Source organism: Theropithecus gelada, chromosome 10 (genome assembly GCF_003255815.1).
Source record: "Theropithecus gelada isolate Dixy chromosome 10, Tgel_1.0, whole genome shotgun sequence".
In the NCBI taxonomy this organism is placed as follows: Eukaryota; Metazoa; Chordata; class Mammalia; order Primates; family Cercopithecidae; genus Theropithecus; species Theropithecus gelada.
In genome coordinates, this window is record NC_037678.1 from 74,435,616 (window position 1) to 74,457,966 (window position 22,351).

The window sequence follows — 22,351 nt, forward strand, 5'->3', positions numbered from 1 at the left end:
GAATTCAGCCAAGTTATGCTGGGATTTGTGACCCACAGAAGTTATGAGACAATGAATGTTTGTTGCTGTAAGCCAATAAGTTTTGGGGTAATTTATTACCTAGCAATAGATAACCAATACTTCTTTAACATGATAAAAACATCTCTCTCAGGCCAGGCGCGGTGGCTCATGTCTGTAATCCCAGCACTTTGGGAGGCCAAGGTGGGTGAATCACCTGAGGTCGAGTTCAAGACCAACCTGGTGAAACCCTGTCTCTACTAAATATACAAAAAATTAGCCAGTGTGGTGGTACATGCCTGTAATCCCAGCTACTCGGGAGGCTGAGGCAGGAGAATTGCTTGAAGCTGGGAGGCGGAGGTTGCAGTGAGCCGAGATCGCACCATTGCACTCCAGCCTGGGTAACAGAGTGAGACTCCATCTCAACAACAACAAAAAAACATCTATCTCAGCCTAAGATCCAACATCTGGCTTACGCTGAGGCATTCACACTGAACACATTCAGCTGCAGAGGTCACTCAGTGAACCAGGGCTACTCACCTCAGGTGACAGCAGCATCACTGGCCCCAGAAATCACTGGCAACGCCCCAGGGAAGAGGCAGGAAGCCAGGATCCTTAAATCTCATACTCAACAATGTTGCAGGCTGGGCACAGTGGCTCACAGAACCCAGCACTTTAGGAGGCCGACGCAGGCAGATCACGAGGTTAACAGATCGAGGCCATCCTGGGCACCATGGTGAAACCCCTTCTCTACTAAAAATACAAAAATTAGCTGGGCCTGGTGGCACGCGCCTGTAATCCCAGCTACTCCAGAGGCTGAGGCAGGAGAAGTTCTTGAACCTGGGAGGCGGAGGTTGCAGTAAGCCGACATCATGCCACTGCACTCCAGTCTGGTGACAGAGCAAGACTCCATCTCAAAAAAAAAAAAAAAAAAAGAAGCCGGGCGCAGTGGCTCATGCCTGTAATCCCAGCACTTTAGGAGGCCGAGGAAGGTGGATCACAAGGTCAGGAGATCGAGACCATCCTGGCTAACATGGTGAAACCCCGTCTCTACTAAAAATACAAAAAATTAGCCGGGCATGGTGGCTGGCACCTGTAGTCCCAGCTTCTCGGGAGGCTGAGGCAGGAGAATGGCATGAACCCAGAAGGTGGAGTTTGCAGTGAGCCGAGATCACACCACTGCACTCCAGCCTGGACAACAGAGCGAGACTCCATCTCAAAAAAAAAAAAAGAATGTTGCAATTTTACCTGGTGGATCCTGCCAAATGCAATAAAGAAGAAAAACAGAAAAAACAACAGAAAAGAAACACAAAGAAAATGTTGTAATTTGTCCACACATTTACTGAGTACACCTTCTTCAGTGTTGCTTTTCTCTTCAGTAACCCTCTCCTGAAAGGAAGGCCCACAAACCTAGTCCTTTTTCCTTTTCTGTGTCCTCATGCCACAAAGGCGGGGGCGGGGGGCGCGGAGAACCTCCATGCAATGTATCCTTGTACCTCTGTGACAGAAACAACACCAAGAGGAGCCCACTGACGCATGAGTAACACAAAGAAGGCACCAGAAGACATACTCTGCTTTGAGGGACTGGCATCTCTCCTCCCAGCAGCTCTGACCAGAGGCTTCAAACCTAGGAAAAACTGTTGACCAGGCCAGGGCACATAAAGGGACCCCAAGGAAGGCAATAGTGCCCATGGGACCATCACCAGCAGAGGAGCGAAACATGCAGACTGAAGCTTCGGAACAGACGAGAACAGATGAGAACAGACGAGAACACATGGAACCCCTCCAAGGCTCCAGGTTGTCCCTAATCTGAAGACAAAGCTGAGGGGCCCCAGGATGGGAAATGGGAAGGAGGCAGCACAGGCACAGCCTTGGGAATGTAAACTGGCCAAGCACAAAGCAAAGGGCAGCAGAGCGAGAGCTCTTGGGAAGGAGATGGATGAGCCCGGCCACAGACACAGGATGCTGAATTACCTGTCGAGCAGTCCATGTGTGTCAGGCTGGGTTCATTGGTGGCTTTCATTTTCTTAGCAGTGTGCTCTGAGGTAGTGGGTAAGACCAAAGGGCTTGTGGCAGAAAAACCGGAAGCATTTATACCAAGGTTACTGTCTGGGACATGTTCAGCCTGCTCTATCTTCCTTTTCTGAGAGGGCAGAACAATGGAAGAAGGGATCACTGCCAATGCCGTCTGTGCTCTCCCAAGCAGGTGGCAGCCAGGGATAGAGTGCTGGAGCAGGAAATGGTCAATCCGGGCCTTGAGGGAGGGGTGAGGCAGGGGCTGAGAGTGTGGAGTAAAAGCTACCCCTGTGAAAGGGTCACTGGGCACTCGGCCCCATGTGGCTTCACTGCGGTTACACTTCTCCAGCGTGCTCTGGTCGATGACCTTGCCTGAGGGCAGCAGCACGGGACAAGGCATGATCTCCAGGGTGATGGGATCCAGGAACTCCTCAGGCACATCCTGAATGATCTCGGCCAGCTTCTGCAGGCTGGAGGGGGCCTGCTGGCTCTCACATTGGTCCCCGGGGTCACAGTCACTTTCCATGGGCAAGGTTGGGGCCTGCAGAGCCACATCCTGAGGCAGGTTCTCTGAGGCGACCAGCAGGATGCTGTCTATCACCTCCTGGGAGCAGGTCTTGGCCGGCTGACCCCACACTTCCAACCGCTTGATACAAGGGATACCGCCGCCTGTCACATGGGTGATACAGATCCTTAGGTGGGCCACATGGCTAAGGGAAAGAACCCCTTTATTCCAGAGCTCCTGGGCCACAACAGCAGGGGAGGGGAGTGTGGCTTCCATCGGGCCAAAAGGGGGCCTGGCCTTGAAGCCCCTGTGGCTAAACACCACTTGGCTCTGGTTTTTCAGTAAGACTTTGCCTACCAAGGTGAACGCCTCCTTGTCTGGGACAGATGGCTCAGCTGGGCCCAGGGTCCGGCACTGGGGAGTATTCCAAGACACTCTGCTAGATGAGGCAGATGTGTACATTTCCAGGCCGGTGACGTTCTGACCTCCCCCAGCTGTGAGGTCTATGTTGATCCTACAGATTTCCACATTAAAGGGAAATGAAACTGTCACATAGACTGGTGGCTTAATGAAATACTCTGTCCTGAAACCATGACTTCTCTTTGTGAGATCTTCAGAGATGAGATTTTCTACTTCATAACCATCAGCTGATATCTAGATTTAATAAAAAAAAAGCAAGATACAATGATCCAAATGAAGACAATTTGTCGCTTGTAAGAAAACGCTTAAGCCTGAGGTTCCTCGTTTTAAAATTTCCTCTATTAAACTGAATTGTCCCAGATTTTTCTGCAGGCACCCAAGATCAGATCAAAGGCCAAGGGCAACCATGTCCCCAAGTATTGCCCAACCTTAAAAATACGAGCAACTTAGCTGGGTATGTTGGCACACACCTGTAGTTCCAGCTACTTGGGAGGCTGAGACAGGAGGATCCCATTAGCCCAGGAGTTAGATAGGCCTGGGCAACATAGCAAGACCCCGTGTCCCTCACCTCCTTGCCCTCCCCTCCACCAAAAAAAAGCAAGCAACAAAATCCTGCCCAATCCAACCAAAACTCCCTTCAAAACAGTATCTGGGGAGAGAACTGCGGGGGAGAGAAAGTATTTCTACCTTTGCTATGACTTTGACAAGACTTGAGATTGATCATCAAAGAACAAAGAGCACAGTGAAGAGGACCCTGCACAAAATGAGTCACAGCTCACCTCATCGTGGCGCTGTGATTCCAGAGGTGAGCCTGCCCCATGCTTACCTAAATACCATCTGATGGAATCTAAAGTAACAAGGGCAAAAGTGCAGTAAGCCTGAATCAAATCCACACACATAAGGCAGGAAATGATGAAACACATGACAAAGATAGCATATATTTATGTATATATATTTGTTTTGTTTACCTTGTTGCAGTGAATTCTTGGTCTGAACTGTGGGAGGCAAAGATTTATTACCATCTTTGTGGCTGAGAGGATAGCTTCCAAGCATCAGAAGCAGCCTTAAATAAGAAATAAAACTAAGTATTAGAAAATGTAAAATTCAATTCTAAACTTTCAGACCTTGATTCTTAAGAGAATCAAACAGGATAGCAACAAAAACTTGAACACACACGCTCTCAACAGTCTATACTCACTTTCCTTATATCCTATACATGATGTTGGGGAAAAATCAGTCACTGAAAAATTATAGAGAAGACTTCTCTGGCAGGCTCAACAGGTTAGCAAAGACCTGCCAGTTCTCTGGCCAACAGCTGTTCCAAAGATCCAATGGAGGCAAGGCCCATCAGCTGTGCTGGGGGTCGCCACAGGAAGGGAGTGGCAAAAGTAGCTGAGCTCAGAGAAATGACAGAGTGTTCAGAATGGAAAGGGTCACAAAAAATAATTGCAGTGGTGGTAAGCATCCTTGTCATTTAATACTTGTCAATGCAATTATGTTTTCTTATTAAAATGAAAATAATGAGTCAAACACATCACTAAGAAATAGAAAATTTATTAGAGGCTGGGTGTGGTGGCTCATGCCTGTAATCTCAACAATTTGGGAGGCTGAGGTGGTAGGACTGCTTGAGCCCAGAAGTTCAACACCAGCCTGGGAAACATAGCTGGTCTTGTTGTAGAGACCCCATCTCTATAACAAAAAGTTGTAGGGGTCTTGCTATGTCTGATAGGCACCTGTAGTCACAACTATTTGGGAGGCTGAGGTGGGAGGATCACTTGAGCTCAGTAGTTCAAAGCTGCAATGAGCTATGATCACACCACTGCATTCCAGCCTGGGTGACAGAGTGAGGCCCTGTCTCAAAGGAAAAAACAAAAGAAGAGGCCGGGCGCGGTGGCTCACGCCTGTAATCCCAGCACTTTGGGAGGCCGAGGCGGGCGGATCACAAGGTCAGGAGATGGAGACCATCCTGGCTAACACAGTGAAACCCCGTCTTTACTAAAAATGCAAAAAATTAGCTGGGCGTGGCAGCGGGCACCCGTAGTCCCAGCTACTTGGGAGGCTGAGGCAGGAGAATGGCATGAACCCGGGAGGCGGAGTTTGCAGTGAGCCAAGATCACGCCACTGCACTCCAGCCTGGGCGACTGAGCAAGACTCCGTCTCAAAAAAAAAAAGGAAAGAAAAGAAGAAAAAAAGAAAGGAAGAACAGAAGGAAGGAAGGAAGTTGGGAGGGACAGAAAGAAAGAAAAAGAGAAAGAGGGAGGGAGGGAGGGAGGGAAGAGAGAGAAGGAAGGATGAGAGAGAGGGAGGGAAGAGAGAGAGGGAGAGAGAGAGAGAGGGAGGGAAGAGAGAGAGGGAGGGAAGAGAGAGAGGGAGGGAGGGAAGAGAGGGAGGGAGGGAGGGAAGAGAGAGAGGGAGGGAAGAGAGAGAGGGAGGGAGGGAAGAAAGGAAGGAAAAGAAAGAAATTATTAGGGTTGAAAAGCACCTTAAAAGGACGTCTAGGCTGGGCGCGGTGGCTCATACCTGTAATCCCAGCACTTTGGGAGACCAAGGCAGGCAGATCACCTGAGGTCAGGAGTTCAAAAGCAGCCTGGCCAACATGGGGAAACTCCATCTCTACTAAAAATACAAAAAGCAGCTGGGCACAGTGGTGGGCACCTGTCATCCCAGCTACTTGGGAGGCTGAGGCAGGAGAATCACTTGAACCCGGGAGGTGGAGGTTGCAGTGAGCCGAGATTGTGCTACTGCACTCCAGCCTGGGCAACAAGAGCAAAACGCCGCCTCAAAAAAAAAAAAAAAAAAAGGACATCTAATGATCTAATGCAAGCAGTCATTTTAATGGCCAATTCCAATGGCTTCTGGTAACTCCGTAGAGAAGCAGGGAAGCCACTGAAAACACCCCTCCCAGTGGCAGACCTCTCCAGTGGAACTCAACTCCTTGGTGAGGCCAGCGAGCCATTTATGCTTTTCTCCCTGACAGTCATGGCCATTAAAAATTCTGTTAGCCCAACAGGGACAGGGTCACCCTCTGGGCCCCTTTTGTTGTCATAATCAGTAGGAGCCACTTGCAGGAGCCAGGCATACTGAGCATCCTGCAACATTTGAGTGGATAGTTGCTGCACAGTGAAGATCTGTCATGGGCCTTGTAAATGTATATTACCTCAGCTTAGCCCCTAACTCAGTTTTACATATAAACACAAAGTATTTTTAAACATGGTTTTCATATATGCTAAATTTCCTAGGATGGGAACTTCCATGTAAGCCAAAGGAAGGTCATACTTGGTTTTGTTCAGACCTTTACCAAGAGATGCCCACCATTTCTGAAAATCACATCACCGAGAGCAAAGCTCTCCACCTCAGCCAGTCTGCATTTGTAGCAGTCTGCATTCCACATGCTCCTGCATGATGGTAAAAGCTTCTGAATATTTCTTTATGCCTTCTAATATGGTCACACCCAAACATTTATACATGAGAATAAATTTTATTATCATACCTAAAATTTTTTCCTTTATAGTACTGTTAGGGCATTCTGTGTGTGGTGGGGGAAGGGTGTGTATGTGTGTGTGGACCTACACACATTAGCGTGTGTACATAAGTAGGTTATACTATTTGGCTTTAAGTTCATTGTGATAGAAGTAACATGAATCTCATGGGGTAGAGAGCCCCTGGCCTAAAGTCTCCTGCTCTTTGTGAGCCTGTGTTGAAACTCCTAGTGCTTCCCACTTTGAGGCACACACACCTTTGCTTTGCCAGATAATTTTAGAATCTGGCCTGGAATCTACATGGACTAAAGTTTCTACAATTCCTTTTCTGAAAGATTATATTAACAATGTCTCCAGGCTTCTGATACCTTTCGTGTTCTCCACAATAAGTAAAAATGAATGACGTATCTGATGCATTGTGTCTGCAAATATCCTCAGAACCCCTACAGTTATTTCTTTTAAGGCAGGACACCAGAACTCATTTAGAGCAGCATTTCCCCCAGCTTCCCTGCCCAACTAGCACAGTAGCTTCCTGTCAGTTTGTTTTAAAAGTAAAATTAAGCCATTCAATTTAATTGAATATAGAACCATTAAAATAAATATACAGCCAAGCCAACGAAATAAAATGTTCCTCCTTGGAAAAGCAAGCCTAGGATGCCAAAGGAAAGCAGATAATACGCTACTGACATAGATGATGACACTAGAGACAGGCAAAAGCAGAATGGCGCTGGCCGCCAGCAGATGGCTGAGGTTAGGGGGCTCTAGGACTTGACAGGGTTTTATTTTCACTGTCCCAGGCAGTTCCCTCTTCCCCTCTTGGCCCTGACAGACAGTCAAGAAAAAACAAAGCCAGGCGGAGTGGCTCACATCTATAAACCGAACACTTTGGGAGGCTAAGGTGAGAGGATCACGTGAGCCCAGGAGTTTGAGATCAGCCTGGGCAACACAGCAAGACCCCGTCTCTACAAAAAAATAAAAAGATTAGTTAGGTGTGGTGGTGCACACTTCTAGTCCTAGCTACTTGGGAGGCGGAGGCAAGAGGATCACTTGAGGCCAGGAGTGCAAGGTTACACTGAGTTATGACTGTGCTACTACTGTACTCCAGCCTGAGTGCCAGTGAGACCCTGTCTCAAAAAATAAAATAAAGTAAAATAAAATAAGAGTTCTTCTAGACTAAAATGTGGCTATTATGCTCTAAGATACAGAGATGTGGAAACCTTGACTGCCCTTTCCAACATGTGTTAGATCAGACCTGAAGTTAAGGAAAATCTTGGTATGCCCTTAGCTACTTCTTCCCACCTCTGTGTGGAAGTGAGTCAGCCTTCTGTTCAAGCATCTCAGCTCATGAGGCTTCTCCACCTGCCTCAGGGACTGTCAACTACCCCAGTCAACTATAAAAGCATATGGACCTAACCCTGACCAAACACAGACTACCTGCTCTCCACAGCACTCATCAAAATGTAAGTTGAGGGAACATTTACAGAACAGAGTTCATTCCAGCCCCTGTTACACACTCCTTGGTGCTGGTCTAAGTGGCTTTTCTTGCCTCTTGCCTGGCACTCCTCGTGGCTGCTGCAGATCTTATCCCACACACCACTATCTGACAGATTTCTTAGCAGTTTTGATCCTCACCAGCTGCAAAAATAAATGTAACACATTGATAAAAATTCAGTGGTCAACTTGTGAAGATTCATAGGACACCACGGTAGCAGAACATATCAGGTGAGAACCATAATCTCTAAAATATACCACTCCATTGAGCTGACCCTCAGACCAGTGCACCAGCCTATCCTCATGTTCATCCCAGCCACAACCATCACCAACCTCACCACCCCCTGCAAATACTCTTCACAAAGCTGCTCACTGGCACTGTGTGACAAGGAACTTCAATAAGAAACAGCTCTATAAAGTCAGTTACTGTTTTGTTTAGTGGACCAAATGATCATTGTCTGTTCTATATGGTATCCTCTCTTGGAGACCCATAAGAAAATTTTCTCTTTGGTCTCAGTACTAGAAGAGTTGTTTATCGCAAGCAATTCAATATTTTATGGTATGAAGATGGATCACATTCCTTCTTGACTCTGGCTGCTAGAAAGCTCCGAATAAAATCTGTGGCCCATCCCTCATATTTCTTCCTGCCTGAATTATTTATTTTTATGTAATAGAGTACAATATGAAAGGTAGCTTAAAATAATTTTGGAACAACGTGGGGTATAAATAGGCTGGGCACAGGGGCTCATACCTATGATCCAAGTACTCTGGGAGACCAAGGCAGGAGGATTGCTTAAGGCCAGAAATTTGAGACCAGCCCGGGCAACAAAGTGAGATGTCACTTCTACAAAAAAAAAAATTTTTTTTTTTGAGATGGAGTCTCACATGTAGCCCAGGCTGGAGTGCAGTAGCGAGATCTCGGCTCACTGCAAGCTCCGCCTCCCGGGTTCACGCCATTCTCCTGCCTCAGCCTCCTGAGTAGCTGGGACTACAGGCGCCCGCCACCACGCCCGGCTAATTTTTTGTATTTTTAGTAGAGACGGGGTTTCACCGCATTAGCCAGGATGGTCTCGATCTCCTGACCTCGTGATCCGCCTGTCTTGGCCTCCCAAAGTGCTGGGATTACAGGCGTAAAATTTTAATTTTAAAAATATTAGCTGGGCACAGTGCAATGTGTCCATAGTCCCAGCTACTCAGGAGTATGGCTTGACCCCAGGAGTTTGAGGCTACAGTGAGCTATGATCATACCACTGTACTCCAGCCTGGGTGACAGAGTGAGATCCTGTCTCCAAAAAAAAAAAAAAAAAAGAGGGTGGAGCAGAGGGCATAAATAATTCTCCTTTTGGGAGACATTTAGGTTGTTTACATTTTTTTTTTCTTTTTTTTTTTAGATGGAGTCTCGCTCTGTCGCCCAGGCTGGAGTGCGGTGGCTACTCACAGGCGCCATCACAGTGCACCACAGTCTCAAATTCCTGAGCTCAAGCAATCCTCCTGCTTGAATGCCCCAAGTACCTGGAACTACAGGTATGGGTCACCAAACCCAACTTGTTTGCAACTTTTTACTACTACATTAAGATAAAAATCTTAAGTAGATTTTTGTCATTTTTTTTCCCTTTGGTCTTAGTACAATTTTGACTTTTTAACTTAAGGGGTCCTACATATTTCTAGTTAAGGTTGCTATTTATGAAAGGTTCTTCTTAACCCATTAATTTTTCTAACTGGTCATTGCTATATAGGAAAGCTTTTCACTTTGGTATCTTTATTATATGTTCAGCTGTCTTATTGAACTCTTAATGATTTTAACACATTTTCAGTTTGGTTTTTTTTTTTCCAATCCTATTATCTTGATAATAATGAGAATTCCTTTCACAAAATGGTAACTCTTATTTCTGTCTCTCATTTTACTGCATTAGCTAGAACTTCCGGAATTACACAAAAAGTAAGACAGTTGCCATCCTCGTTTGTGCCCATTAGAAAATGCCTCTTTGGGCTTGGTGCGGTGGCTTACACCTGTAATCCCAGCACTTTGGGAGGCCGAGGCGGGCAGATCACAAGGTCAGGAGTTCAAGACCAGCCTGGCCAATATGATAAACTCAATCTCTATGAAAAATACAAAAATTATCCAGGCATGGTAGTGCGAGCCTGTAGCCCCAGTTACTCTGGAGGCTGAGGCAGAAGAATCGCTCGAACCCAGGAAACAGAGGTTGCAGTGAGCCGAGATCATGCCACTGCATTCCAACCTGGGCAACAGAGTAAGATTCCATCTCAAAAAAAAAAAAGAAAAAAAGAAAAAGAAAATGTCTCTCTTTGAACATAATGTTGACCCTTTTTTTTTTTTTTTTTTTGAGACGGAGTTTTGCTCTGTCGCCCAGGCTGGAGTGCAGTGGCCGGATCTCAACTCACTGCAAGCTCTGCCTCCCGGGTTTACGCCATTCTCCTGCCTCAGCCTCCCGAGTAGCTGGGACTACAGGTGCCCGCCACCACGCCCGGCTAGTTTTTTTGTATTTTTTTAGTAGAGACGGGGTTTCACCATGTTACCCAGGATGGTCTCGATCTCCTGACCTCGTGATCCACCCGTCTCGGCCTCCCAAAGTGCTGGAATTACAGGCTTGAGCCACTGTGTCCGGCCTAAATGTTGATTGTTAATTGAAATATCATCTTTATGTTAATAAAGCATTCTAATTTTCATATTTTTTTAAAGTCAGGAGTATGCTCTGAATTCTGATTTTTCTCTATATATTGTCTTTTATTATTTATCTTATCTGACAGACTAATGGGATATATTAACACATTTTTTGAGCTGAGATCCGGCCACTGCACTCCAGCCTGGGGCGACAGAGCAAGACTCCGTCTCAAAAAAAAAAAAAAACAAAAAAAAAAAAAACATTTTTCTAATTTTAAACCATCCTTTTTATTCCCAGGAGAGATTCTATTTGGTTGTGGCAAATTATTCTTTAAATGTACTGTACTACTGAATTTATTTTGCTCATATTTAATTTTAGATGGGATATTATTACACATTCATGGAACATTTGCAAGCCCTGTACTAGGCACTGGAGTACAGAGATAAAAATGAAGTGGCAGTGAAACTATTCTGTATTACACTGTAATGGTAGATACATGACATTATACATTTCAAAACCTATATATTCAAAATCTATAATTCAAAACCTATAGAATTATACAACACAGGCTGGGCATGGTGGCTCAAACCTATAATCCCAGCACTTTGGGAGGCAAAGGTGGGCAAAGAACTTGAGGTCAGGAGTTCGAGATCAGCCTGTCAACATGATGAAACCCCATCTCTACTAAAGATACAAAATTAGCCGGGCAAGGTGGTGGGTGGCTGTAATCCCAGCTGCTGGGGAGGCTGAGGCAGAAGAATCGCTTGAACATGGGAGGCAGAGGTTGACTGAGCCAAGATTGAGCCACTGCACTCCAGCCTGGGCAATAGAGTGAGACACTGTCTCAAAAAAAAAAAAAAAGGTTGGGCGTGGTGGCTCACATCTGTAATCCCAGCACTTTGGGAGGCCAAGGCATGAGGATCACTTGAGGCCAGGAGTTTGAGACCAGCCTTGTCAACATGGCGAAACCCCGATGCTACTAAAAATACAAAAATTAGCCTGGCATGGTTGCACATGCCTGTAATCCCAGCTACTCTGAAGGCTGAGGCAGGAGAATCACTTGAGCCCAGGAGGCAGAGGCTGCAGTGAGCCGAGATCGTGCCACTGCACTCCAGCCTAGGCAGCAGAGCGAGACCCTGTCTCAAAACAAAACAAAAACAAAAACAAAAACAAAACACAAAGAATTATACAGCACAAAGAATGAAACTTAAAGTATAAACTTAATAATAATTTATCAATATTGGCTCATTAATTATAAGAAATACACCACACTAAGATGTTAACAGCATTAATAATGCTCAATTTTTATGTAAGTCTAAATTGCTCTAAATTATAAGGTGTATTAATAATAATAACAACAAAGAAATGGCTGGGTGAAGCCGGGCGTGACTGCTCATGCCTGTAATTCCAGCATTTTGGGTGGCTGAGGTGGGCAGATCAGTTGAGGTCAGGAGTTCCAGACCAGCCTGGCTCACATGGTGAAACCCCGTCTCTAATAAAAATACAAAAAATTATCCGGGTGTGGTGGCAGGTGCCTGTAATTCCAGCTACTTGGGAGACTGAGGCAGGAGAACTGCTGGAACCCTGGAGGTGGAGGTTGCAGTTAGCCAAGATGGCGCCACTGCACTCCAGCCTGGGTGACAGAGCGGGACTGTTGCAAAAAAAAAAAAAAAAAAAGAAATGGCTGGGTGGGGTAGTGTACACCTATAAATTCCCAGCACTTTGGGAGGTCAAGGCAGGAGGATTGCTTGAGGTCAGAAGTTCACGGCTAGCCTAGGCAACATAGTGAGACCCGGTCTGTACAAAAAAAAAAAAAAATTAAGATAATAAAGAATGATTGGGGGAAAAGTGATAGAAAACAACTCAGGACTGGAGATCAAATTGAAATATGCAAATTGAAACAAATGAGTGTGTTGTCACAGGAGAATGGCAGATTTAAAAAAAAAAAATCTTACAAATGATATCTGTTTCTGTGGGAAATAGTGATGTCCAAACAGTAGGATTCCGTAAGACCCTGGTTGCTATCAAAGTCTTTAACAGGTATAATCTTATCATCTATCTTGTTCCAATACCCTGAACTTTTAAGGTCAGATGCCTCCTGCCTTAACACTTAATCCAGAAAAAAAATAATGGCTCAACACATGAAAATGCAAACAGCCTAGCCCAGAAAGACTGCCTCCCCTGTCCTGCTGAGGAAATGGCCATGTAACTTGAACTCACTGCAAACACTGTCTAGTAAATACTTACAAAGCATAGCCAGATGTGGCATCTAAGTACAAGAAAGACAAGGCTTGAGTATAACTTAATCTAAAACCTCAGATCATGGCTAATGTGCCCTGCTTTCAGAGAAGTAGCTTGGAGACAGGTAATAATGGCATTCTAAGATGGCAATACAGGTTTATAAGAAAAAAAAAGAATATAAAATAGTAGACAGTCTTGTACCTACCACCTAGACTTAGCAAATGTTAACATTTTGCTATGTTTGCTTCTGATTTCAGTGTTAAAAGCAATATTTGAAAGATAACGGCCGGGCGCGGTGGCTCACGCCTATAATCCCAGCACTTTGGGAGGCCGAGACGGGCGGATCACGAGGTCAGGAGATCGAGACCATCCTGGCTAACACGGTGAAACCCCGTCTCTACTAAAAAATACAAAAAACTAGCCGGGCGCGGTGGCGGGCGCCTGTAGTCCCAGCTACTCAGGAGGCTGAGGCAGGAGAATGGCGGGAACCCGGGAGGCGGAGCTTGCAGTGAGCTGAGATGGCGCCACTGTACTCCAGCCTGGGCGACAGAGCGAGACTCTGCCTCAAAAAAAAAAAAAAAAAGAAAGATAACAAAACCCAGCACCTATCCTATTTCCTCTCCCTTTTTGCCAAGGGGTAAGCTCTTTTATTTTTCCTTTCTTCTTCTTTTTTTTTTTTTTGGTGGGGGAAGTAGGCTGTCACGCCCATGCCCAGGCTGGAGTGCAGTGGTGCAATCTCGGCTCACCGCAACCTCGACTTCCAGGGCTCCAGTGATGGGTATCCTCCTACCTCTGCCTCCTGAGTATCTGCGACTACAGGCATGCACCACCACATCAGGCTAATTTTTGGCTTTTTTTTGTTTTGGTAGAGATGGGGTTTCGCCATGTTGCCCAGGCTGTTCTCCAACTCCCGGGCTCAGGCAATCCACCCACCTTGGCCTCCCAAAGTGTTGGGATTACAGGTGTGAACTACTGTGCCCGGCTGAGGTAAGCTTTATCTAATGTTGTCTGTCATTCAAATCAGTATAGGTATGCATATATATACAAACAACATATAGTAGTCATGTATTTTAATATACCTTAACGATAATATGTGTATCATCTTGCAACTTGCTTTTCCATTAAGCATTATATTAAGGTTTTCCATACTGAAATGTTTGTATCTGGTGTATTCATTTTAATTTCCTCATATTTAATTGTACAACTAAAACAGTTTCTCCATTGCCCTATTACTTACATTGTTTAAAATTTTTTTACTATGAAAAAAATGCTGCAATAAACATTCTCTACAAATCTTCTTGTGGGAACAAAAAGAAATGAAATGAATGGTCTTCTTTGTGAGTCTTGAAACAATAAAGACTTCTTTCTAACAGTGATTATATAATAGAACATATTCTTGAACCCAGGAGGTGGACATTGCAGTGAGCTAAGGTGCCAACATTGCACTCCAGCCTGGGTAACAGAGCAAGACCCTGTCTCAAAAAAAAAAAAAAAAAAAAAAAAAAAAGCTGGGTGCGGTGGCTCATGCCTGTAATTCCAGCACTCTGGGAGGCCGGGCAGGCGGATCACCTGAGGTCAAGAGTTCACGACCAGCCTGGCTAATATGGTGAAATCCCATCTCTACTAAAAATACAAAAATTAGCCAGGTGTGGTGGCGGGTGCCTGTAATCCCAGATCCTTGGGAGGCTGAGGCAGGAGAATCACTTGAACCCAGAAGGTGGAGGTTGCACTTGGCCAACACTGTGCCACTGTACTCCAGCCTGGGCAACACAAGCGAAACACCATCTCAAAAAAAGAAAAAAAAAAAAAAAATATATATATATATATATATACACACGTAATACAATATAAAGGTAACAGAGCTTTCTGCAGATGACAGAGTGAGGAAAGATGACCTAGATCAATGTTTTTCAATCTGTGGTTTTTGGAATCAAGTAATGGGTTAAAGAAAAGAAATAACTAGAAAAGAATACAAAATATGAAGGTGCAAATAGTATGGATATGTCATGAAATTGTTTCAGTCAGTTTTGTACAAAATATATTTAATGAATGCATGCACTTCATCTAATATAAAATGTATTTATTATTGTGACTTCATAAAAAAAAATTTTTTTTAAACATTGGTCAAAAGTTTTGGCCAAAACATTGGTCAACTCAGGGGAGAATTCACAGAGTGACATGTGAACTTAGGATGACTAGGACACATGCCTGATCTCATGGACAACTCTGAAGAGCGACAGACACTCCATACTAATGCTACCACAGACTGTAGACTACAGGAGCCAAGAGGTGAGAACATGAACAAAAGGGAAGGAGACCTGGGGAAAGGGATCAGTAAGTGTCAAGGCACAGAGGAGGGAAGTGTGAGGCTGGTTCAAGAAATGCTGAAAATGCCACTTAGCTATAGAGGTGGAGTGGGAGCCAGCGATGGGTAGGCAAATGGAGCTAGATGAGGAAGGCCTTGAATGTCATGCTAAAAAGTTTAGACTACTTCACTTAGCGGGCTGAGGTAGTGTTTCTCCAAATTGCAGGTTGAGAATTAAGAACTTAAATTACTGAGCCATAACTGGTATTTTAAAAAATTAAGTAGAATAGAAAATATCAGCATGTACCACATATAAGGGTGAACACTGTTTTGTGAAAGTTTTGTTTCAGTTACATATATATGTGAACACACAAACACACGCATTTATTCATTTGGGGTTTTGATGTAAAAGTTATTTCTTACTAAAGGTTGTAGTTTAAAAAAAAAGTTTGAAAGCTACTGGTCAGAAGTAAGTCATCGAAGGCTAATAATCAGAGAGAGAAATGACACTAATGAAAAGTCTGCTATTAACCTCCTAGATGACAACAGCAATTCTGAACCACTTAAAGGCAATTCACCCTTTAAGAGGTTTCACTTTTCTCTGGCTGATGTGTTCCCCACTGTCTTTTCTGTACTACATGAGGGGTTCCTTGCAAACGGCTTCCTGAAGACATCAAAGATGAGTACCAAGGTACTAACCACTTAGGAATAAACTGGTAATCTCAGTTTTTCCTTTGGCATTTTCTTCCTTTAGTTTTTCTCTTTTTATTCTTTTCTTTTTTCTTTTTGAGGGAGGGGCATTCTTTAAAAGGAGGAAAATGAACTACGTATAATGCATTACTGAGCATCTCACAAGGATTTCAAAGTTACTTTCTAAGAAATTGTTTATTTATTTATTTTATTTTTTTTGAGACAGAGTCTCTCTCTGTCACCCAGGCTGCAGTGCAGTGGCACAATCTGGGCTCAATGAAACCTCCGCCTCCCAGGTTCAAGCAATTCTCCCAGTTCAGCCCCCCAAGTAGCTGGGATTACAGGCACGCGCCATCACACTCAGCTAAATTTTTGCATTTTTAGTAGAGACAGGATTTCCCCACGTTGGCCAGGGTGGTCTGGAACTCCTGACCTCAAGTGATCCACCAGTCTCGGGCCTCCCAAAGGGCTGGGATTACAGGCGTGAGCCGCAGTGCCCGGCCTTATTATTATTATTATTATTACTTCTTGAGATAGAGTCTCGCTGTCACCCAGGCTGGAGTGCAGTGGTGTGATCTTGGCTCACCGCAAGCTCCACCTGCCAGGTTCACGCCATTTTCCTGCCTCAACCTCCTGAGTAGCTGGGACTACAGGCACCCGCCACCATGCCCAGCTAATTTTTTGTATTTTTTTTTTTAGAGATTGGGTTTCACCGTGTTAGCCAGGTTGGTCTCGATCCCCTGACCTCGTGATCTGCCCACCTTGGCCTCCCAAAGCGCTGGGATTACAGGCTTGAGCTACTGCGCCCAGCCCCTATTTTTATTTTTTGAGACAGTGTCTCACTCTGATGCCCAGGCTTGAGTGCGGTGGGGCGATCTCGGCTCACTGCAGCCTTCACCTCCCAAGTTCAGGCAATTTTTGTGCCTCAGTCTCCCAAGTAGGTAGGGCTACAGGTGTGAGCCACCATGCCTGGCTAATTTTTGCATTTTCAGTAGAAACAGGGTTTCACCATGTTAGCCAGGATGGTCTCGAACTTCTGACCTCAAGTGATCCATCTGCCTCGGCCTCCCAAAGTGCTGGGATTACAGACGTGAGCCACCACACCCAACCATAAATTGTTTATTTTTAAAAGATCTAATTAAACTTTTAAAGATAATTGTAGACTCATGTGTAGTTCTTAAGAAACAATACAGAGAGATCCCACATACCCTTTCATACCCTTTACTCAGTTTCCCCCAACAGTAACATCTTTTTTTATTTTGAGACAGAGTTTCGCTCTTGCTGCCCAGGCTGGAGTGCAGTGGCATGATCTCGGCTCACTGCAACCTCCACCTCCTGGGTTCAAGTGATTCTCCTGTCTCAGTCTTCTGAGTAGCTGAGATTACAGGCGCCCGCTACCACGCCCAGCTATTTTTTGTATTTTTAGTAGAGACGGGGTTTCAACATGTTAGCCAGGCTGGTCTTGAACTCCTGACCTCAGGTGATCTACCCACCTCAGACTCCCAAAGTGTTGGGATTACAGGCGTGAGCCACCATGCCTGGCTGTAACATCTTGCATAGCTATACTAGAACTTCATAACCAGCCTACTGATACTGATAATGATCCACCAATTTTCAGATTTCACCAGGCCTGCATGCGTTCATTTGTGTGTGCCTAATTAGTTCAATGCAATTTTACTCTATGTGCAAAGTTGGGTAATCACAACCGTAGTTGATATAGAACACTTTTATCACAAGAATTTCATGTTATCCTTTAAAAAGTCTTTTATCTTGGCCAGGCGCGGTGGCTCACGCCTGTAATCCCAGCACTTTGGGAGGCTGAGGCCGGCGGATCACGAGGTCAGGAGATCGAGACCATCCTGGCGAACACGGTGAAACCCTGTCTCTACTAAAAATACAAAAAAATTAGCCAGGTGTGGTGGCGGGCGCCTGTAGTCCCAGCTTCTAGGGAGGCTGAGGCAGGAGTACGGTGTGAACCCGGGAGGCGGCGGAGCTTGCAGTAAGTGGAGATTGTGCCACTGCACTCCAGCCTGGGTGACAGAGCAAGACTCTGTCTCAAAAAATAAAATAAAATAAAAAAAAAAATATTTTATCTCATAAATCCCAATACTCTACTTCCACAGAAGTCTTGAAATTTTTCACCCAGATCTAAGCCTTCACCGAAGACTCCAGTAAAGCTCACTGCCCACATTGTAAGAAACAAACTTGAGAGACACGTTTAGTCTTGACATTCATGTCACTTAAATGATAAATACATGTAGGAAAATGCAAAAGCATATATAGGCTGGGCGTGGTGGCTCGCACCTATAATCCCACCACTTTCGGAGGTCAAAGCGGACAGATCACTTGAGGTCAAGAGTTTGAGACAAGCCTGGCCAACATGGTGAAACACTGTTGCAACTAAAAATACAAAAATTAGCCAGCCGTGGTGGCGCACACCTGTAGTCCCAGCTACTGAGGAGGCTGAGGTGAGAGAATGGCTTGAACCTGGGAGGCGGAGGCTGCAGTGAGCCAGGATCACACCACTGCACTCCATCCAGCCTGGGCGACCAAGGGAGACTCTGTCTCAAAAAAAAAAAAAAAAAAAAAAAAAAGTATTATGAAAGTATTATGATCAAACATTTGTTTAAAATCTACATCTAGGGGGCCGGGCGCGGTGGCTCAAGCCTGTAATCCCAGCACTTTGGGAGGCCGAGACGGGCGGATCATGAGGTCAGGAGATCGACACCATCCTGGCTAACATGGTGAAACCCCGTCTCTACTAAAAAATACAAAAAACTAGCCGGGCGTGGTGGTGGGCGCCTGTAGTCCCAGCTACTCAGGAGGCTGAGGCAGGAGAATGGTGTAAATCCGGGAGGCGGAGCTTGCAGTAAGCTGAGATCTGGCCACTGCACTCCAGCCTGGGTGACAGAGCGAGACTCCGTCTCAAAAAAAAAAAAAAAAAATCTACATCTAGGAAGATGTATACACAAATAGTTGGAGAGGTAATGGGGGGCATGCAGAAATTTAAATATCCGACGTACCAGGCTGGTGGGATAACTTGTTCTTTTTTTCCTTTTATGTATTGAAAGTTGATGTATGCCTGAGGTCTCAGGATGACAGCAGAGAAGACTGAGATTTATGTTCAGAGTACTTTTTGCAGCTGCCAGTACTAGGGCTCAGAAACGGAAGTGTAAGGGAAGGGCCAAGAAGGGATCCAAGAGTTGAGTGGCCAACTGTCTTTGGTATACCCACAGCTAAGGAGTTTTCCAGAACATGGTACTTTTGGTGCTAAATCCAGGAAAGTCCTGGGCAAACTTGGAAGAGTTGGTTGCCCTGTCTGGAAGGTTGTTGTCTGTGCTTCCTTGGAGCTTGAAGCAACCAAACAAACCTTTTGTTTTTGCTGTTGAGGTTCAGAACCTGGTGGTAGGGAAGTGAGGAAGGATAATTTAGAAGAGAATAAGGTGACCATGACACTTTCTGAACACCTCAGCATCCAGCTTCCTTCAGCCTACAAAGTTACCACAGCAGCATTATACAATCTGACTTTGAGTCTCACAGAGATGTAATGAAAAGTAATCCTGGCAGACACACATATTTTAAAGACTAGGCTCAAACAGGTTACAGAGGGAAAAAAAGAAGAAAAGATTACCTGTCAAGTAAGAGAAAAGCATTTCACCTCAAAGAGTGGGTGGAAAACCAATGCACTGAGCAATTTCATAAATTGGGCACTTCAGCTTTTAAAGAAGTGCAATACTTCTTATAATTTCTAAATTGAGTCACCTGTCCATCCATGAAAAAAGTTTGACTCATGTGCCTTTTTCTTAGAACTGCTTAAAATGAAAGACAGTTGTCCCAGTCCATCCCAGTTACCCACTAGTGAGAGGTGTGCAAAAAGACCAGAACACAGGTGAGAGCCCCAAAGAAGCGTGCAGTTTTATATCACATGGAGCCAAATCACCCTCTAAGGGCTTAACGTGCAAGGCACTGTGCTAGGCACAAGTAGACACAGTTTTTACTCTTTATTTATTTTTAATTTTTATTTATTTATTTATTTTTGAGACAAGAGTTTCACTCTTGTTGCCCAGGCTGGAGTGCAATGGTGCGATCTCGGCTCACTGCAACCTCTACCTCCTGAGTTCAAGCGATTCTCCTGCCTCAGCCTCCTGAGTAGCTGGAATTACAGACACCCACCACCACACCTAATTTTTTTGTATTTTTAGTAGAGATGAGGTTTCACCATGTTTGCCAGGCTGGTCTTAAACTCCTGACCTCAGGTGATTCACCCACCTTGGCCTCCCAAAGTGCTAGCATTACAGGCGTGAGCCACCGTGCCCAACCTATTTTTAGTTTTTGAGATGGAGTCTTACTGTGTCACCCAGGCTGGAGAGCAATGGCACGATCTTGGCTCACTGCAACCTCCACCTCCTGGGTTCAAGCGATTCTCCTGCCTCAGTCTCCTGAGTAGCCGGGATTATAGGCACGCACCACCATGTCCAGCTATTTTTTAAATTTCTAGTAGAGATGGGGTTTCACCATGTTGGCCAGGCTGGTCTCAAACTCCTGAACTTGTGATCTGCCCACCTCAGCCTCCCAAAGTGCTGAGCCACCACACTCGGCCTCAGTTTTAACTTTTTTTTTTTTTTTTTTTTTGAGACAGAGTCTCACTCTGTCACCCAGGCTAGAGTGCAATGGCTCAATCTCAGCTCACTGCAACCTCCGCCTCCAAGGCTCAAGCAATTCTCCTGTCTCAGCCTCCTGAGTAGCTGGGATTATGGGTACACACCACCATGCCCAGCTGATTTTTGTATTTTCAGTAGAGATGGGGTTTCATCATGTTGGCTAGGCTGGTCTCGAACTGCTGACCTCAGGTGATCCGCCCGCCTTGGCCTCCCAAAGTGCTGGGACTACAAGAGTGAGTCACTGTACCCCGCCCAGTTTTTACTTTTAAGAAACATATAGGCTCAAAACGAGGAACAGATAAGCAGTCTTTCCCCTAAGAGACTCAGTCTCAAAACAAGATCTACAAAGGTTTTTATAACATTTACTCAGCACCTTAACAACAGCGTCAGCAAAATTCTATAGGAACCCAGGTGAGGTGGCCAGTCTCTCCAACATACAACCTGACCCTAACCCTTTCCCTCTCCTCCATGGCCCACTCCATCTGCTCTTGCTTCTCTCCTGAATTTTCAACTTATCTCTAACTACTGAAACCTATCTTCAACATGTAAACACATTTAAGTCTCTTCTGCCAATTCACCCAACAAAAAACCACGCTGGTTTAATGCTGCATCTTTCTTAGGGTTACCAGATTTTTTTTTTTTTCAACTTTTATTTTAGATTCAGGAGACACATGTGCAGGTTTGTTACCTGGGTATACTGCATGATGCTTGAGGTTTGGGGTACAAATAATCATGTCACCCAGGTACTGAGCATAGTACTAACAGTTTGTTTTTCTGCTGCCCTTGCTGGCCCCCCTCCCCTCCCCATCTCCCCTCTACTTTTTTAGGGTTGTCAGATTTTTTTTTTTTAGACCGAGTCTCGCTCTGTTGCCCAGGCTTGAGTGCAGTGGCACAATTTCAGCTCACTGCAACCTCTGCCTCCTGGGTTCAAGTGATTCTCCTGCCTCAGTCTTCTGAGTAGCTGGGATTACAGGCACGTGCCATCATGCTCGGCTAATTTTTGTATTTTAGTAGAGACGGCGTTTCAACATGTTGGACAGGCTAGTCTTGAACTCCTGACCTCAGGTGATCCGCCCGCCTCAGCTTCCCAATGTGCTGGGATTATAGACGTAAGCCACCACACCCGGCCAGTTGCCAGATTTGACAAATAAAAATAAAGAATGTTCACTTAATCCAAAAGGTGGTGTGTGCTGAAAAAATTTTTAAAATAAAAAGAGTATTTGCTGCATATTATATTTATTGGACACTCAGCAAACTAGGAATAAAAAATAACTTCCTCACCCGGTGTGGTGGCTCACACCTGTAATCCCAACACTTTGGCAGGCCGAGGCGGGTGGATCACCTGAGATCGGGAGTTTCTGATACCAGCCTGACCAATATGGAGAAACCCCGTCTCTACTAAAAATACAAAATTAGCCATGGGTGGCACATGCCTGTAATCCTAGCTACTTGGGAGGTTGAGGCAGGAGAATCGCTTGAACCTGGGAGGCAGAGGTTGTGGTGAGCCGAGATTACGCCATTGCACCCCAGCCTGGGCAACAAGAGCGAAACTCCATCTCAAAAAAATAAATAAATAAAAATAAAAAATAACTTCCTCAACATGATAAAAGGTTTATAAAAAACCCATAGTTGGCCGGGCGCGGTGGCTCAAGCCTGTAATCCCAGCACTTTGGGAGGCCGAGGCGGGTGGATCACAAGGTCAGGAGATCGAGACTATCCTGGCTAACATGGTGAAACCCTGTCTCTACTAAAAATACAAAAAACTAGCCGGGCGCGGTAGCGGGCGCCTGTAGTCCCAGCTACTTGGGAGGCTGAGGCGGGAGAATGGCGTGAACCCGGGGGGCGGAGCTTGCAGTGAGCCGAGATCGCGCCACTGCACTCCAGCCTGGGAGCACAGCGAGACTCCGTCTCAAAAAAAAAAA

General features: G+C 45.2%; 1 protein-coding gene across 3 annotated transcripts in view; it reads right to left on the reverse strand.

Moving 5' to 3' along the window:
- Window positions 1–22,351, reverse strand: part of UBOX5 (U-box domain containing 5) — a 55,739-nt gene that overhangs the window by 14,227 nt on the left and 19,161 nt on the right. For all 3 annotated transcript variants that reach the window (XM_025399439.1, XM_025399438.1, XM_025399436.1), the window contains exons 2-3: window positions 3,907–4,001; window positions 1,972–3,172 (exon numbers count right to left, since the gene is read on the reverse strand). In XM_025399439.1, the coding sequence (XP_025255224.1) occupies window positions 1,972–3,172; window positions 3,907–3,960 (1,255 nt within the window). In that variant the 5' untranslated portion in view covers window positions 3,961–4,001. The remainder of the gene's footprint in view (window positions 1–1,971; window positions 3,173–3,906; window positions 4,002–22,351) is intronic.